The 20,243-nt window shown below is 54.9% G+C and overlaps 1 protein-coding gene across 1 annotated transcript; it reads right to left on the reverse strand.

Annotated features, from left to right (window-relative positions):
• Positions 1–5,830: 5,830 nt before the first annotated feature.
• On the reverse strand, positions 5,831–16,026 carry CLDN7 (claudin 7). Its single transcript, XM_040415423.1, has 4 exons — positions 15,804–16,026; positions 6,663–6,827; positions 6,465–6,549; positions 5,831–6,255 (listed from the first exon to the last, which is right to left on the reverse strand). Exons 1-4 carry the CDS (start codon positions 16,024–16,026, stop codon positions 6,075–6,077), a joined length of 654 nt encoding a protein of 217 aa, XP_040271357.1. The 3' UTR covers positions 5,831–6,074.
• Between the last annotated feature and the right edge of the window lie 4,217 nt (positions 16,027–20,243).

Here is a 20,243-nt window from a genome sequence, read left to right on the forward strand (position 1 = left end):
TCAGTGTGGTTTACTATAAGTACAGTGACTGAGTCACACCACACAAAAACAAAAGTTTTAGATTTTAGAAAAACTGACTTTTCTAAAATTAGATTAGTGGTATACGAGTCCCTATCAGACTGGAACAGTTTCATTGGAGTCCAGGAGAAATGGGACTACTTAAAAGTGGCACTATTGAAGGCAACAGAAAATTGCATTAGGCTTGTCAGTAAAAGCAAAAAAAGGAAGAGACCACTGTGGTACTCAGCAGAAGTGGCCAAAATCATTAAAAACAAAAAGATAGCATTTAGGAATTATATAAAAAAAACAATACGAGGATGACAGGCAAATTTACAAGATTAGGCAGAGAGAGGCCAAACAAGTTATAAGAGCTTCTAAAGCACAGGCAGAAGAGAAATGAGCTCAGTCAGGGAAAAAAGGCGATAAGACATTCTTCAGATACATAAATGAAAAAAGGAAACTAAAACAAGGAATTACCAAATTAAAAACAAAAGAATGAAGGTATATGGAAGAAGATAAAGAACTAGCTGACTGCCTCAATGAATACTTATGTTCAGTCTTTACAAAGGAAAATGAAGGAAAAGGACCTCAGTTAGGAAGGAAGACTAATGATTCTTTTGATGCATGTGTCTTTACAGAGGAAGAGGTCCTAAGTCAACTGTCTAAAATTACTACAAATAAGTCACAGGGGCCTGATGGGATACACCCAAAGCTATTAAAAGAGCTCAGCGGTGAACTAGCAAAACCATTAACAGATTTATTTAACTAATCACTGGCAACAGGAGTCGTCCCAGAAGATTGGAAATTAGCAAATGTTGTGCCCATTCACAAGAAAGGTAGTAGGGAGGAATCGGGCAACTATAGGCCAGTAAGCCTAACATCAATAGTGGGGAAATTAATGGAAACCATACTTAAGGAGAGGATTGTGGAACATCTAAAATCCCATGGATTGAAAGATGAAGAACAGCCTGGGTTTACTTCAGGGAGATCATGTCAAACTAATCTTATAGATTTTTTTGATTGGGTGACTACAATAATAGATGGAGGAGGTGCAGTAGACATCGCTTATCTGGACTTTAGTAAGGCTTTTGATACTGTCCCACATAGAAGGCTTATCAATAAATTGCAGTCTTTGTGCTTGGACTCCCATATTGTGGAATGGATTAGGCAGTGGCTGAGGGACAGGCAACAGAGGGTTGTAGTCAATGGAGTATATTCAGACCGAGGTCTTGTTACCAGTGGGGTACCTCAGGGGTCTGTTCTGGGACCCATATTGTTTAATATCTCTATCAGCGAAATTGCAGAAGGCCTCGATGGTAAGGTGTGTCTTTTTGCTGATGACGCAAAGATATGCAACAGGGTTGATGTTCCTGGAGGGATACACCAAATGGAAAAGGACTTAGGAAAACTAGAGGGATGGTCAAAAATATGGCAACTAAAATTTAATGTTGATAAGTGCAAGATAATGCACCTGGGGCGTAAAAACCCAAGAGCAGAATATACACTGCTCAAAAAAATAAAGGGAACACAAAAATAACACATCCTAGATCTGAGTTAATTAAATATTCTTCTGAAATACTTTGTTCTTTACATAGTTGAATGTGCTGACAACAAAATCACACAAAAATTAAAAAATGGAAATCAAATTTTTTAACCCATGGAGGTCTGGATTTGGAGTCACGCTCAAAATTAAAGTGGAAAAACACACTACAGGCTGATCCAACTTTGATGTAATGTCCTTAAAACAAGTCAAAATGAGGCTCAGTAGTGTGTGTGGCCTCCACGTGCCTGTATGACCTCCCTACAACGCCTGTGCATGCTCCTGATGAGGTGGCGGACGGTCTCCTGAGGGATCTCCTCCCAGACCTGGACTAAAGCATCTGCCAACTCCTGGACAGTCTGTGGTGCAACGTGACGTTGGTGGATAGAGCGAGACATGATGTCCCAGATGTGCTCAATTAGATTCAGGTCTGGGGAACGGGCGGGCCAGTCCATAGCATCAATGCCTTCGTCTTGCAGGAACTGCTGACACACTCCAGCCACATGAGGTCTAGCATTGTCTTGCATTAGGAGGAACCCAGGGCCAACCGCACCAGCATATGGTCTCACAAGGGGTCTGAGGATCTCATCTCGGTACCTAATGGCAGTCAGGCTACCTCTGGCGAGCACATGGAGGGCTGTGCGGCCCTCCAAAGAAATGCCACCCCACACTATTACTGACCCAATGCCAAACCGGTCATGCTGGAGGATGTTGCAGGCAGCAGAACATTCTCCACGGCGTCTCCAGACTCTGTCACGTCTGTCACATGTGCTCAGTGTGAACCTGCTTTCATCTGTGAAGAGCACAGGGCGCCAGTGGCGAATTTGCCAATCTTGGTGTTCTCTGGCAAATGCCAAACGTCCTGCACGGTGTTGGGCTGTAAGCACAACCCCCACCTGTGGACGTCGGGCCCTCATATCACCCTCATGGAGTCTGTTTCTGACCGTTTGAGCAGACACATGCACATTTGTGGCCTGCTGGAGGTCATTTTGCAGGGCTCTGGCAGTGCTCCTCCTGTTCCTCCTTGCACAAAGGCGGAGGTAGCGGTCCTGCTGCTGGGTTGTTGCCCTCCTCCACGTCTCCTGATGTACTGGCCTGTCTCCTGGTAGCGCCTCCATGCTCTGGACACTACGCTGACAGACACAGCAAACCTTCTTGCCACAGCTCGCATTGATGTGCCATCCTGGATAAGCTGCACTACCTGAGCCACTTGTGTGGGTTGTAGACTCTGTCTCATGCTACCACTAGAGTGAAAGCACCGCCAGCATTCAAAAGTGACCAAAACATCAGCCAGGAAGCATAGGAACTGAGAAGTGGTCTGTGGTCACCACCTGCAGAACCACTCCTTTATTGGGGGTGTCTTGCTAATTGCCTATAATTTCCACCTGTTGTCTATCCCATTTGCACAACAGCATGTGAAATTGATTGTCACTCAGTGTTGCTTCCTAAGTGGACAGTTTGATTTCACAGAATTGTGATCGACTTGGGGTTACATTGTGTTGTTTAAGTGTTCCCTTTATTTTTTTGAGCAGTGTACAATCAGTGATACAGTCCTAACCTCAGTATCTGAGGAAAGGGATTTAGGGGTCATTATTTCAGAAGACTTAAAGGTAGGCAGACCATGTCATAGAGCAGCAGGAGATGCCAGCAGAATACTGGGGTGTATAGGGAGAGGCATTACCAGTAGACAGAGGGGGCGCTCATGCCGCTCTACAGAGCACTAGTGAGACCTCATCTGGAGTATTGTGCGCAGTACTGGAGGCCATATCTCCAGAAGGATACTGATACTTTGGAGAGAGTTCAGAGAAGAGCTACTAAACTGGTCCATGGATTGCAGGATAAAACTTACCAGGAAAGATTAAAGGACCTTAACATGTAGAGCTTGGAAGAAAGACGAGACAGAGGGGAGATGAGAGAAACTGCTAAATACATAAAGGGAATCAACAAGGTAAAAGAGGAGAGAAGATTTACAAGAAAAACTGCTACAAGAGGACATAGTGTTAGATTAGAGGGGCAAAAGGTTGAAGGTAATATCAGGAAGTATTACTTTACTGAGAGAGTAGTGGATGCATGGAATAGCCTTCCTGCAGAAGTGGTAGCTGCAAATACAGTGAAGGGGTTAAGCATGCATGGGATAGGCATAAGGCTATCCTTCATATAAGATAGGGCCGGGGGCTATCCATAGTACTCAGATATATTGGGCAGACTAGATGGGCCAAATGGTTCTTATCTACCGACACATTCTAGGTTTCTATGTAATATTACAGGTGTGTGGGTTACTGGTGGAAAACACACAACAGTCCTCTAACCTAGCCAAATAAATATTAGCGGGAGTACATGATACGGGAGCACCCATAGCGGTACCGCACCTCTGCCGATGCCACCGATTCCCAAACTAAGAGACTCTGTTGGTTAAAATAAATAATAATCCCTAATAAAATGACAAAGTTCTCTTCCCTACGTTCTCCAGGACAGATGAGGGAAACCTGAAGGCCTCCTGCCACTGACTGGAGTACCCCGCAGGTATGGAGGGGCACTAACCAAAAGGGGCTCCATAACCAATATACTTGGAAAGCGGTTCAGTCACTGAGCCAATACCCACCACAATGGGGCGGCCGGGAGGTCGGCTCCGGGACTTGTGAACTTAGGTAAGAAATACCAACAAGTTCTAATGGGAAACAGTGGCATCACTCAGCTGTTGTGCTACCATGTCCTCATGTGTGACCACCCCCAGGGTCCACTGCAGCCACGTGACCCAGCTGTTGTGCTGCCATGTCCTCATGTGTGACCACCCCCAGGGTCCACTGCAGCCACGTGACCCAGCTGTTGTGCTGCCATGTCCTCATGTGTGGCCACCCCCAGCGTCCACTGCAGCCACGTGACCCAGCTGTTGTGCTGCCATGTCCTCATGTGTGACCACCCCCAGGGTCCACTGCAGCCACGTGACCCAGCTGTTGTGCTGCCATGTCCTCATGTGTGACCACCCCCAGGGTCCACTGCAGCCACGTGACCCAGCTGTTGTGCTGCCATGTCCTCATGTGTGACCACCCCCAGGGTCCACTGCAGCCACGTGACCCAGCTGTTGTGCTGCCATGTCCTCATGTGTGGCCACCCCCAGCGTCCACTGCAGCCACGTGACCCAGCTGTTGTGCTGCCATGTCCTCATGTGTGACCACCCCCAGGGTCCACTGCAGCCACGTGACCCAGCTGTTGTGCTGCCATGTCCTCATGTGTGACCACCCCCAGGGTCCACTGCAGCCACGTGACCCAGCTGTTGTGCTGCCATGTCCTCATGTGTGGCCACCCCCAGCGTCCACTGCAGCCACGTGGGGCGACCCAGCTGTTGTGCTGCCTTGTCCAGGTGTGACGACCCCTCGTGTCATGGGGCCCACACAAGTCTTGTTCTGTAACCCTAGCATCCTTCCACAGAGCGTTACCAGAAAGCAGTGTCACTTATTCCGTGCTCTGTGGCCACAGGTCTAATCTCCACACCGGGGTCCTGAAGTGGTGAAGGGCCCGAGGCCGTCTAGTGTATGTAGTGCTGGATCCGCACAGAGGCGGGCAGGCTGCAATACTGAACCAGAAATTAAAAAAAAAAAAAAAGGGAAAACCCTCAACATGGCGGCAACTGGGGACAAGGTACCTACCATGGGAGATGCCACGTGACCACAAAGGCAAATCCATTAGTGCAGACCACTGGGGCTCCTCCACTATCAAGTCAAACATCTGGCAGGGGTAGGGTTAAAGAGTGAGCCATCACATGATCCAGCATACGTCACACCACGTGTCAGATCCGTGTTACTAGGAGCTGAGAAGAGGGGGTCCTCTGCCAGGGCTGAGAACATCTGGAAGTAGAGACCCATCCAGGTGCCGACACGCTTCACCTGACAAGATGGCCGCCGACACTGAAGGCTATGGAAGTGACAGCTACCCATACAGTACAGCACCCGGGGCCCCCCGCCCCTTCCCGTACAGCCCCCGGGGCCCCATGGAGGGACAGTGCCACAGTAGCAGACAGCCCACGGATAAGGTCAGGTTCAATTCACTGCAGGGAGGCCGCTTCTGGGGACTAAGACCCGCTTTCCATCTCTTGGGATGTAGATGGAGAAGGGATCCTCTGGGCTCCATACTCAGACCAGTGACGGACCGCCGCGCAGTGTGAACGCAGCCCGAGAGCAGCACATCCTTCAGACACAAGAACGCACCAGACAAAGCTTCTATTCAAAAAATTTATTTACAAAAAAATCCACTAATAAAAAGTCTCCGTACAATCACTAAGAAGTCGCGCAGCCCCCCCCCCCCCCCCCCCATTATTATTACAACCCATAAAGTTAAACCTGCAAAAAACAACAAGGACAAAAAGCTGTGGTCTCTGCGCTCGGCCCGCGCACGCCACTCTTCAGACCCACATCAGGTACAGAGTCTTTTCCCAGAACCAAATAACCGATGTTAAGGCAACAAAATGGCGGCCGAGTGTCTTCACCTGTAGAACGAGGAGGCCACCAGCGAGCACCTGGGTGACAGAACCACGGGGTCAGACGTACTCCTTGCCGCCACTGGAGGGGGCTTTGCTTCGTGCTCCTCCGCTCTTGGGGTAGCCTTTAGCCTTGTAGCTTGTAGTTTTGCGAGGACACGAGCAGGACAACAGAGCGCCTCCCAAAATGACCAGGAGGGAGCCGGCCCAGCCCAGGAAGACCCCCGCACCAAACTCGTACCTGCCAAAAAGAAGAGTCAGGGGTCAGACACCACAACTATCGCACTCAGCATCCACATACCGCGCCCCTCTCAGCCCCGCGGGGGCACAGCGACGCCCCCGCGCCCCTCTCAGCCCCGAACTGGGAACATGCTCTGCCCGTAGACCCGATCCAGGGATGGCAGCACAGAGTGGCACCCCAGCAGTGCGGTGGGCCCCCCGTGCACTCACTTTGTGTTGATGGGTGTGAGCGGGTTGTAGAATTCCCGGATGATCTGATTGCCGTACCAGGAGCAGGCGACGAGGGCAGCAAGACCTGCAGGAGGAGAGTCAGAGGGTCAGTGTCATACATGTAGGGTACACAGGCCACGCCTGGATCATGCCAGTGTACCGTATCAGAAGGACAAGGAACAAGATAATGGCACTCACCAGCCAGAATGAAGACGAAGCCTCCTGCCATGGCAATCCGTGCCTTCTTCACACCGTCATCCCCTCCACACTTGGTGCATTTCATCCCCATGGAAGAAGCCGCCATGCCGAAGATACCAACCACGATGGAGACAACCATGAGGGCTCGAGTGGCCTGAAGAGCAGCTGCAACAGGAAGAGTCATGTTAGACCTGAAGAATGGTGATGTCCACCCTCCCCCACCAGAGCCACGGCCACCAGCACCCCCCACCCCTCTCCAGAGCCACAGCTACCAGAACCCCCACCCCTCTCCACAGCCACCTCACCCCCGCCCCTCTCCAGAGCCATGCCCACCACCCCCTGCCCCCCTCCAGAGCCATGCCCACCACCCCCTGCCCCCCTCCAGAGCCATGCCCACCACCCAGCCGATGACCAGCGCACTCATGTCAGCCCCCTCACAGGACCCCTATAGCAGAGCATATCTTCTGTCAGGAATGTATGGGCTGTCCAGACAAGTCCTACATTCCAGCGCTCCACCAGCAGTCCCTCCACCTGACAGGAGACGTGCCGACCTCTACAGCCAGAGGAGCCTCACTAATGGTGTAGTCCCTGCTGCCCCTCATGTCACATCACAGGAAACCACATCTTCAGGTTGATGGGGACCGTACAGGGACCCCGGAGGGGAGAGACCGTACAGCGCACCCCAGTGTCAGGGACCCCGGAGGGGAGAGACCGTACAGCGCACCCCAGTGTCAGGGACCCCGGAGGGGAGAGACCGTACAGCGCACCCCAGTGTCAGGGACGTCGGAGGGGAGAGACCGTACAGCGCACCCCAGTGTCAGGGACCCCAGAGGGGAGAGACCGTACAGCGCACCCCAGTGTCAGGGACCCCGGAGGGGAGAGACCGTACAGCGCACCCCAGTGTCAGGGACCCCGGAGGGGAGAGACCGTACAGCGCACCCCAGTGTCAGGGACCCCGGAGGGGAGAGACCGTACAGCGCACCCCAGTGTCAGGGACCCCGGAGGGGTGAGACCGTACAGCGCACCCCAGTGTCAGGGAACCCGGAGGGGAGAGACCGTACAGCGCACCCCAGTGTCAGGGAACCCGGAGGGGAGAGACCGTACAGCGCACCCCAGTGTCAGGGACCCCGGAGGGGAGAGACCGTACAGCGCACCCCAGTGTCAGGGACCCCGGAGGGGAGAGACCGTACAGCGCACCCCAGTGTCAGGGACCCCGGAGGGGAGAGACCATACAGCGCACCCCAGTGTCAGGGACCCCGGAGGGGAGAGACCGTACAGCGCACCCCAGTGTCAGGGACCCCGGAGGGGAGAGACCGTACAGCGCACCCCAGTGTCAGGGAACCCAGAGGGGAGAGACCGTACAGCGCACCCCAGTGTCAGGGAAGTCGGAGGGGAGAGACCGTACAGCGCACCCCAGTGTCAGGGACCCCGGAGGGGAGAGACCGTACAGCGCACCCCAGTGTCAGGGAACCCGGAGGGGAGAGACCGTACAGCGCACCCCAGTGTCAGGGACCCCGGAGGGGAGAGACCGTACAGCGCACCCCAGTGTCAGGGACCCCGGAGGGGAGAGACCGTACAGCGCACCCCAGTGTCAGGGACGTCGGAGGGGAGAGACCGTACAGCGCACCCCAGTGTCAGGGACCCCGGAGGGGAGAGACCGTACAGCGCACCCCAGTGTCAGGGACCCCGGAGGGGAGAGACCGTACAGCGCACCCCAGTGTCAGGGACCCCGGAGGGGAGAGACCGTACAGCGCACCCCAGTGTCAGGGACCCCGGAGGGGAGAGACCGTACAGCGCACCCCAGTGTCAGGGAACCCGGAGGGGAGAGACCGTACAGCGCACCCCAGTGTCAGGGACCCCGGAGGGGAGAGACCGTACAGCGCACCCCAGTGTCAGGGACCCCGGAGGGGAGAGACCGTACAGCGCACCCCAGTGTCAGGGACCCCGGAGGGGAGAGACCGTACAGCGCACCCCAGTGTCAGGGACCCCGGAGGGGAGAGACCGTACAGCGCACCCCAGTGTCAGGGAACCCGGAGGGGAGAGACCGTACAGCGCACCCCAGTGTCAGGGAACCCAGAGGGGAGAGACCGTACAGCGCACCCCAGTGTCAGGGACCCCGGAGGGGAGAGACCGTACAGCGCACCCCAGTGTCAGGGACCCCGGAGGGGAGAGACCGTACAGCGCACCCCAGTGTCAGGGACACCGGAGGGGAGAGACCGTACAGCGCACCCCAGTGTCAGGGACCCCAGAGGGGAGAGACCGTACAGCGCACCCCAGTGTCAGGGACCCCGGAGGGGAGAGACCGTACAGCGCACCCCAGTGTCAGGGACCCCGGAGGGGAGAGACCGTACAGCGCACCCCAGTGTCAGGGACACCGGAGGGGAGAGACCGTACAGCGCACCCCAGTGTCAGGGACCCCAGAGGGGAGAGACCGTACAGCGCACCCCAGTGTCAGGGACCCCGGAGGGGAGAGACCGTACAGCGCACCCCAGTGTCAGGGACACCGGAGGGGAGAGACCGTACAGCGCACCCCAGTGTCAGGGACCCCGGAGGAGAGGGACCGTACAGCGCACCCCAGAGTCAGGGACCCCGGAGGGGAGAGACCGTACAGCGCACCCCAGTGTCAGGGACCCCGGAGGGGAGAGACCGTACAGCGCACCCCAGTGTCAGGGACCCCGGAGGGGAGAGACCGTACAGCGCACCCCAGTGTCAGGGACCCCAGAGGGGAGAGACCGTACAGCACACCCCAGTGTCAGGGACCCCAGAGGGGAGAGACCGTACAGCGCACCCCAGTGTCAGGGACCCCAGAGGGGAGAGACCGTACAGCGCACCCCAGTGTCAGGGACCCCAGAGGGGAGAGACCATACAGCGCACCCCAGTGTCAGGGACCCCGGAGGGGAGGGATCGTACAGCGCACCCCAGTGTCAGGGAACCCGGAGGGGAGAGACCGTACAGCGCACCCCAGTGTCAGGGACCCCGGAGGGGAGAGACCGTACAGCGCACCCCAGTGTCAGGGAACCCAGAGGGGAGAGACCGTACAGCGCACCCCAGTGTCAGGGAACCCGGAGGGGAGAGACCGTACAGCGCACCCCAGTGTCAGGGACCCCGGAGGGGAGAGACCGTACAGCGCACCCCAGTGTCAGGGAACCCGGAGGAGAGGGACCGTACAGCGCACCCCAGTGTCAGGGACCCCGGAGGGGAGAGACCGTACAGCGCACCCCAGTGTCAGGGAAGTCGGAGGGGAGAGACCGTACAGCGCACCCCAGAGTCAGGGACCCCGGAGGGGAGAGACCGTACAGCGCACCCCAGTGTCAGGGACCCCGGAGGGGAGAGACCGTACAGCGCACCCCAGTGTCAGGGACCCCGGAGGGACCGTACAGCGCACCCCAGTGTCAGGGACCCCGGAGGGGAGAGACCGTACAGCGCACCCCAGTGTCAGGGACCCCGGAGGGGAGAGACCGTACAGCGCACCCCAGTGTCAGGGACCCCGGAGGGGAGAGACCGTACAGCGCACCCCAGTGTCAGGGATCCCGGAGGGGAGAGACCGTACAGCGCACCCCAGTGTCAGGGACCCCGGAGGGGAGAGACCGTACAGCGCACCCCAGTGTCAGGGAACCCGGAGGGGAGAGACCGTACAGCACACCCCAGTGTCAGGGACCCCGGAGGAGAGGGACCGTACAGCGCACCCCAGAGTCAGGGACCCCGGAGGGGAGAGACCGTACAGCGCACCCCAGTGTCAGGGAACCCGGAGGGGAGAGACCGTACAGCGCACCCCAGTGTCAGGGACCCCGGAGGGGAGAGACTGTACAGCGCACCCCAGTGTCAGGGACCCCGGAGGGACCGTACAGCGCACCCCAGTGTCAGGGACCCCGGAGGGACCGTACAGCGCACCCCAGTGTCAGGGACCCCGGAGGGGAGAGACCGTACAGCGCACCCCAGTGTCAGGGACCCCGGAGGGACCGTACAGCGCACCCCAGTGTCAGGGACCCCGGAGGGACCGTACAGCGCACCCCAGTGTCAGGGACCCCGGAGGGGAGAGACCGTACAGCGCACCCCAGTGTCAGGGACCCCGGAAGGGGGGGGGGGGGGGGGGGGGGGGGGGGGGGGGAGACTGTACAGGACTCCACGGGAAACTCCAAGCACAGTGTGTGGAAGGTGAGTCAGCCGTGTGAGGGGACACTTCCGTGTACTGAGACACCGGGGTGTGACAGCAGGAGTTTCATAGAAACTGGAGTCACTGCAAGCAGGAGAACCCCTCCCTCCCACACAAAGGAAGGCTCCAGAGTCCTTACATACATCTACAGGCTACATATACAGCACTATACCTATAGAGCAAATATACCGTACAAGCCACCACACACCGTAACCTACCGAACAATCCGCCGCCACAGTGCCCTACCGTACAGCCGCCACCACATATGCAGTGATAAACTGTACAACCATCACTACACCATACTGTAGATGTACAGACCCCTCTATACGGGGTATTACATACACAGCACCAAGTCATGTACAGTCAGACCCCTCTATACAGAGATATTACATAACACTCATGTACAGTCAGACCCCTCTATACAGAGATATTACATAACACTCATGTACAGTCAGACCCCTCTATACAGAGATATTACATAACACTCATGTACAGTCAGACCCCTCTATACGGGGTATTATATACACAGCACCAAGTCATGTACAGTCAGACCCCTCTATACGGGGTATTACATACACAGCACCAAGTCATGTACAGTCAGACCCCTCTATACAGAGATATTACATAACACTCATGTACAGTCAGACCCCTCTATACAGAGATATTACATAACACTCATGTACAGTCAGACCCCTCTATACAGAGATATTACATAACACTCATGTACAGTCAGACCCCTCTATACAGGAGAAGTACATACACAGCACCCTGTCATGTACAGTCAGACCCCTCTATACAGAGATATTACATAACACTCATGTACAGTCAGACCCCTCTATACAGAGATATTACATAACACTCATGTACAGTCAGACCCCTCTATACAGAGATATTACATAACACTCATGTACAGTCAGACCCCTCTATACGGGGTATTACATACACAGCACCCAGTCATGTACAGTCAGACCCCTCTATACAGAGATATTACATAACACTCATGTACAGTCAGACCCCTCTATACGGGGTATTACATACACAGCACCCAGTCATGTACAGTCAGACCCCTCTATACAGAGATATTACATAACACTCATGTACAGTCAGACCCCTCTATACAGAGATATTACATAACACTCATGTACAGTCAGACCCCTCTATACAGAGATATTACATAACACTCATGTACAGTCAGACCCCTCTATACAGAGATATTACATAGCATTATGTGATGTACAGTCAGACCCCTCTATACAGGAGTAGTACATACACAGCACCAAGTCATGTACAGTCAGACCCCTCTATACGGGGTATTATATACACAGCACCCTGTCATATACAGTCAGACCCCTCTATACGGGGTATTATATACACAGCACCCTGTCATGTACAGTCAGACCCCTCTATACGGGGGTATTATATACCCAGCACCCCGTCATGTACAGTCAGACCCCTCTATACGGGGTATTACATACACAGCACCCAGTCATGTACAGTCAGACCCCTCTATACAGAGATATTACATAACACTCATGTACAGTCAGACCCCTCTATACGGGGTATTATATACACAGCACCCTGTCATGTACAGTCAGACCCCTCTATACAGAGATATTACATAACACTCATGTACAGTCAGACCCCTCTATACAGAGATATTACATAACACTCATGTACAGTCAGACCCCTCTATACAGAGATATTACATAGCATTATGTGATGTACAGTCAGACCCCTCTATACAGGAGTAGTACATACACAGCACCAAGTCATGTACAGTCAGACCCCTCTATACGGGGTATTATATACACAGCACCCTGTCATATACAGTCAGACCCCTCTATACGGGGTATTATATACACAGCACCCTGTCATGTACAGTCAGACCCCTCTATACGGGGGTATTATATACCCAGCACCCCGTCATGTACAGTCAGACCCCTCTATACAGAGATATTACATAACACTCATGTACAGTCAGACCCCTCTATACAGGAGTAGTACATACACAGCACCCTGTCATGTACAGTCAGACCTCTATACAGAGATATTACATAACTGTCATGTACAGTCAGACCCCTCTATACAGGGTATTATATACACAGCACCCTGTCATGTACAGTCAGACCCCTCTATACGGGGTATTATATACACAGCACCCTGTCATGTACAGTCAGACCCCTCTATACGGGGTATTATATACACAGCACCCTGTCATGTACAGTCAGACCCCTCTATACGGGGTATTATATACACAGCACCCTGTCATATACAGTCAGACCCCTCTATACGGGGGTATTACATAGCACCATGTACAGTCAGACCCCTCTATACGGGGTATTATATACACCGCACCCTGTCATACACAGTCAGACCCCTCTATACGGGGGTATTACATAGCACCATGTCATGTACAGTCAGACCCCTCTATACGGGGTATTATATACACCGCACCCTGTCATACACAGTCAGACCCCTCTATACGGGGGTATTACATAGCACCATGTCATGTACAGTCAGACCCCTCTATACGGGGTATTATATACCCAGCACCCCGTCATATACAGTCAGACCCCTGTATACGGGGGTATTACATAGCACCATGTACAGTCAGACCCCTCTATACGGGGGTATTACATACCCAGCACCATGTCATGTACAGTCAGACCCCTCTATACGGGGGTATTACATACCCAGCACCATGTCATGTACAGTCAGACCCCTCTATACGGGGGTATTACATACCCAGCACCATGTCATGTACAGTCAGACCCCTGTACACAGGGGTATTACATACACAGCTCCATATCAGGTAGCACACACACCGCCATATAGCGGCACGGCTTCATATCAGGTAGCACACACACCGCCATATAGCGGCACAGCTCCACATCAGGTAGCACACACCGCCATATAGCGGCACGGCTCCATATCAGGTAGCACACACACCGCCATATAGCGGCACGGCTCCATATCAGGTAGCACACACACTGCCATATAGCGGCACGGCTCCATATCAGGTAGCACACACACTGCCATATAGCGGCACAGCTCCATATCAGGTAGCACACACCGCCATATAGCGGCACAGCTCCATATCAGGTAGCACACACCGCCATATAGCGGCATGGCTCCATATCAGGTAGCACACACACCGCCATATAGCGGCACGGCTCCATATCAGGTAGCACACACACCGCCATATAGCGGCACAGCTCCATATCAGGTAGCACACACCGCCATATAGCGGCACGGCTCCATATCAGGTAGCACACACTGCCATATAGCGGCACGGCTCCATATCAGGTAGCACACACACTGCCATATAGCGGCACGGCTCCATATCAGGTAGCACACACACCGCCACGGCTCCATATCAGGTAGCACACACTGCCATATAGCGGCACGGCTCCATATCAGGTAGCACACACACCGCCATATAGCGGCACGGCTCCATATCAGGTAGCACACACTGCCATATAGCGGCACAGCTCCATATCAGGTAGCACACACCGCCATATAGAGGCACAGCTCCATATCAGGTAGCACACACCGCCATATAGCGGCACAGCTATCTCTGGCCCTCAGATAAGTCAATCAGAATATTGATAAGCAGGTTATCGGCAGGAGATAAGAGGTAACGGAGCTGCTGGGCCACAGGTGTCTGGGTCACCAGTTCAGGAGGGTGTGGCGGGCTCCGTATAACCATCACTTCCAGTTGGCCCCAGTTCAGCTCTAGTTTCAGTGCCAGCGGGGGGAGGGGAGGAGTAGTATGAGTCCCATTAAAGAACCAGTCTAACAGGTTTCAGACTACACAGGGACATGACTGCCGCCCAGTACTCAGCAGGGCCGGGAGCAGTACTCTCCTACCACCACCGGCAAAGGCTCACTGATGCGCGCAGCCCCCCCCCCCCCCCCGCTGGCGCAGCGCCGTTCCGCCCCCCCCCCCTCTCCCGGTGGCACAGCCCCGGCCACCCCTCTCTCCCAGTGGCACAGCCCCGTCCCCCCCCCCTCTCTCCCAGTGGCACAGCCCCGTCCCCCCCCCCTCTCTCCCGGTGGCACAGCCCCGTCCCCCCCCCCCTCTCTCCCGGTGGCACAGCCCCGTCCCCCCCCCCTCTCTCCCGGTGGCACAGCCCCGTCCCCCCCCCTCTCTCCCGGTGGCACAGCCCCGTCCCCCCCCCCCCCTCTCTCCCGGTGGCACAGCCCCGTCTCCCCCCCCCTCTCTCCCGGTGGCACAGCCCCGTCCCCCCCCTCTCTCCCAGTGGCACAGCCCCGTCCCCCCCCCCCTCTCTCCCAGTGGCACAGCCCCGTCCCCCCCCCTCTCTCCCAGTGGCACAGCCCCGTCCCCCCCCCCTCTCTCCCAGTGGCACAGCCCCGTCCCCCCCCCTCTCTCCCAGTGGCACAGCCCCGTCCCCCCCCCTCTCTCCCAGTGGCACAGCCCCGTCCCCCCCTCTCTCCCGGTGGCACAGCCCCGTCCCCCCCCTCTCTCCCAGTGGCACAGCCCCGTCCCCCCCTCTCTCCCGGTGGCACAGCCCCGTCCCCCTCTCTCCCGGTGGCACAGCCCCGTCCCCCCCCCCCCCCCTCTCCCAGTGGCACAGCCCCGTCCCCCTCTCTCCCGGTGGCACAGCCCCGTCCCCCCCCCCCCCCTCTCCCAGTGGCACAGCCCCGTCCCCCCCTCTCTCCCGGTGGCACAGCCCCGTCCCCCCCCCTCTCTCCCAGTGGCACAGCCCCGTCCCCCCCCTCTCTCCCAGTGGCACAGCCCCGTCCCCCCCCCTCTCCCGGTGGCACAGCCCCGTCCCCCCTCTCTCCCAGTGGCGCAGCCCCGTCCCCCCCTCTCTCCCAGTGGCACAGCCCCGTCCCCCCCTCTCTCCCGGTGGCACAGCCCCGTCCCCCCCCCCTCTCTCCCAGTGGCACAGCCCCGTCCCCCCCTCTCTCCCAGTGGCACAGCCCCGTCCCCCCCTCTCCCGGTGGCACGGCCCGGTACTCACAGTCCAGCTGCAGGATGGAGTCGTACACCTTGCACTGGATCTGCCCGGTGCTCTGCGAGGCGCACGACATCCACAGTCCCTGGTAGATGGCCACGGCCGTGATGATGTTGTCCCCGGCATAAGACGACATCCGCCACTGAGGCATGATGGTGGCGGCGATCAGCCCGATCCAGCCGATCAGCGCCATCATGAAGCCCAAGATCTGCAGCCCCGAATTCGCCATCTTCTCCGCAGACACTGAGCTCACCTGCGCCAGGTGCTGCGCCTTTATAAGGGGCCCCGCCCCCAGTCCGTGACGTCACCCGACCGATACAAGGTAACCAGGCAGAGAGAAACTGCTGACGTCACCGAGAGAGGAAATGCCGACGGAAATCACATGAGTGAGACCGGATCCCTATGACAACACTGCAGGGACCGGTCACTGTGACAACACTGCAGACACCGGTCACTATGATAACACTGCAGACACCGGTCACTATGATAACACTGCAGACACCGGTCACTATGACAACACTGCAGGGACCGGTCACTATGATAACACTGCAGAGACCGGTCACTATGATAACACTGCAGACACCGGTCACTATGATAACACTGCAGACACCAGTCACTGTGATAACACTGCAGACACCGGTCACTATGATAACACTGCAGACACCGGTCACTATGATAACACTGCAGACACCAGTCACTGTGATAACACTGCAGACACCGGTCACTATGATAACACTGCAGAGACCGGTCACTATGATAACACTGCAGACACCGGTCACTATGATAACACTGCAGACACCGGTCACTGTGATAACACTGCAGACACCGGTCACTATGATAACACTGCAGACACCGGTCACTATGATAACACTGCAGACACCAGTCACTGTGATAACACTGCAGACACCGGTCACTATGATAACACTGCAGAGACCGGTCACTATGATAACACTGCAGGGACCGGTCACTATGATAACACTGCAGACACCGGTCACTATGATAACACTGCAGGGACCGGTCACTATGATAACACTGCAGGGACCGGTCACTATGATAACACTGCAGACACCGGTCACTATGATAACACTGCAGGGACCGGTCACTATGATAACACTGCAGACACCGGTCACTATGATAACACTGCAGGGACCGGTCACTATGATAACACTGCAGACACCGGTCACTATGATAACACTGCAGGGACCGGTCACTATGATAACACTGCAGGGACCGGTCACTATGATAACACTGCAGGGACCGGTCACTATGATAACACTGCAGGGACCGGATCCCTATGACAACACTGCAGGGACCGGTCACTATGATAACACTGCAGGGACCGGTCACTGTGATAACACTGCAGACACCGGTCACTATGATAACACTGCAGGGACCGGTCACTATGATAACACTGCAGGGACCGGTCACTATGATAACACTGCAGACACCGATCCCTATGATAACACTGCAGGGACCGGTCACTATGATAACACTGCAGACACCGATCCCTATGACAACACTGCAGGGACCGGTCACTATGATAACACTGCAGGGACCGGTCACTGTGATAACACTGCAGGGACTGGATCCCTATGACAACACTGCAGGGACCGGTCACTATGATAACACTGCAGGGACCGGTCACTGTGATAACACTGCAGACACCGGTCACTATGATAACACTGCAGGGACCGGTCACTATGATAACACTGCAGGGACCGGTCACTATGATAACACTGCAGACACCGATCCCTATGATAACACTGCAGGGACCGGTCACTATGATAACACTGCAGACACCGATCCCTATGACAACACTGCAGGGACCGGTCACTATGATAACACTGCAGACACCGGTCACTGTGATAACACTGCAGGGACTGGTCACTGTGATAACACTGCAGGGACTGGATCCCTATGACAACACTGCAGACACCGGTCACTATGATAACACTGCAGACACCGGTCACTATGATAACACTGCAGGGACCGGTCACTATGATAACACTGCAGGGACCGGTCACTATGATAACACTGCAGGGACCGGTCACTATGATAACACTGCAGACACCGGTCACTGTGATAACACTGCAGGGACCGGTCACTATGATAACACTGCAGACACCGGTCACTATGATAACACTGCAGACACCGGTCACTATGATAACACTGCAGACACCGGTCACTGTGATAACACTGCAGACACTGGTCACTATGATAACACTGCAGACACCGGTCACTATGATAACACTGCAGACACCGGTCACTATGATAACACTGCAGGGACCGGTCACTATGATAACACTGCAGGGACCGGTCACTGTGATAACACTGCAGGGACCGGTCACTATGATAACACTGCAGACACCGGTCACTGTGATAACACTGCAGACACCGGTCACTATGATAACACTGCAGGGACCGGTCACTATGATAACACTGCAGACACCGGTCACTATGATAACACTGCAGACACCGGTCACTATGATAACACTGCAGACACCGGTCACTATGATAACACTGCAGACACCGGTCACTATGATAACACTGCAGACACCGGTCACTATGATAACACTGCAGACACCGGTCACTGTGATAACACTGCAGACACCGGTCACTATGATAACACTGCAGGGACCGGATCCCTATGATAACACTGCAGACACCGGTCACTATGATAACACTGCAGACACCGGTCACTGTGATAACACTGCAGGGACCGGTCACTATGATAACACTGCAGGGACCGGTCACTATGATAACACTGCAGGGACCGGTCACTATGATAACACTGCAGACACCGGTCACTATGATAACACTGCAGACACCGGTCACTGTGATAACACTGCAGACACCGGTCACTATGATAACACTGCAGACACCGGTCACTGTGATAACACTGCAGACACCGGTCACTATGATAACACTGCAGACACCGGTCACTATGATAACACTGCAGGGACCGGTCACTGTGATAACACTGCAGACACCGGTCACTGTGATAACACTGCAGGGACCGGTCACTATGATAACACTGCAGACACCGGTCACTATGATAACACTGCAGACACCGGTCACTATGATAACACTGCAGGGACCGGATCCCTATGATAACACTGCAGACACCGGTCACTATGATAACACTGCAGACACCGGTCACTATGATAACACTGCAGACACCGGTCACTGTGATAACACTGCAGGGACCGGTCACTATGATAACACTGCAGACACCGGTCACTATGATAACACTGCAGGGACCGGTCACTGTGATAACACTGCAGACACCGGTCACTGTGATAACACTGCAGGGACCGGTCACTATGATAACACTGCAGGGACCGGTCACTATGATAACACTGCAGACACCGGTCACTGTGATAACACTGCAGGGACCGGTCACTATGATAACACTGCAGGGACCGGTCACTGTGATAACACTGCAGACACCGGTCACTGTGATAACACTGCAGGGACCGGTCACTATGATAACACTGCAGGGACCGGTCACTATGATAACACTGCAGACACCGGTCACTATGATAACACTGCAGACACCGGTCACTATGATAACACTGCAGACACCGGTCACTATGATAACACTGCAGACACCGGTCACTATGATAACACTGCAGGGACCGGTCACTGTGATAACACTGCAGACACCGGTCACTGTGATAACACTGCAGGGACCGGTCACTATGATAACACTGTAGGGACCGGTCACTATGATAACACTGCAGACACCGGTCACTATGATAACACTGCAGACACCGGTCACTGTGATAACACTGCAGGGACCGGTCACTATGATAACACTGCAGGGAACGGTCACTATGATAACACTGCAGGGACCGGTCACTATGATCACACTGCAGGGACCGGTCACTATGATAACACTGCAGGGACCGGTCACTATGATAACACTGCAGACACCGGTCACTATGATAACACTGCAGACACCGGTCACTGTGATAACACTGCAGGGACCGGATCCCTATGATAACACTGCAGGGACCGGTCACTATGATAACACTGCAGGGACCGGTCACTGTGATAACACTGCAGACACCGGTCACTATGATAACACTGCAGACACCGGTCACTATGATAACACTGCAGACACCGGTCACTATGATAACACTGCAGACACCGGTCACTATGATAACACTGCAGACACCGGTCACTATGATAACACTGCAGGGACCGGTCACTATGACAACACTGCAGGGACCGGTCACTATGATAACACTGCAGACACCGGTCACTATGATAACACTGCAGGGACCGGTCACTGTGATAACACTGCAGGCACCGGTCACTATGATAACACTGCAGGGACCGGTCACTATGATAACACTGCAGGGACCGGATCCCTATGACAACACTGCAGGGACCGGTCACTGCGATAACACTGCAGGGACCGGATCCCTATGATAACACTGC

The sequence above is a fragment of the Bufo bufo genome, chromosome 1, assembly GCF_905171765.1.
Source record: "Bufo bufo chromosome 1, aBufBuf1.1, whole genome shotgun sequence".
Classification (NCBI taxonomy): Eukaryota; Metazoa; Chordata; class Amphibia; order Anura; family Bufonidae; genus Bufo; species Bufo bufo.

Coding starts and splice junctions, on each gene's coding strand:
- CLDN7 (XM_040415423.1), bottom strand. CDS start 16,026: ATGGCGAATTCGGGGCTGCAGATCTTGGGCTTCATGATGGCGCTGATC. Junction 6,828..15,803: donor CTCCATCCTGCAGCTGGACT/GTGAGTACCGGG, acceptor TTCCTGTTGCAG/CTGCTCTTCAGGCCACTCGA. Junction 6,256..6,464: donor CTCACACCCATCAACACAAA/GTGAGTGCACGG, acceptor TCTTTTTGGCAG/GTACGAGTTTGGTGCGGGGG.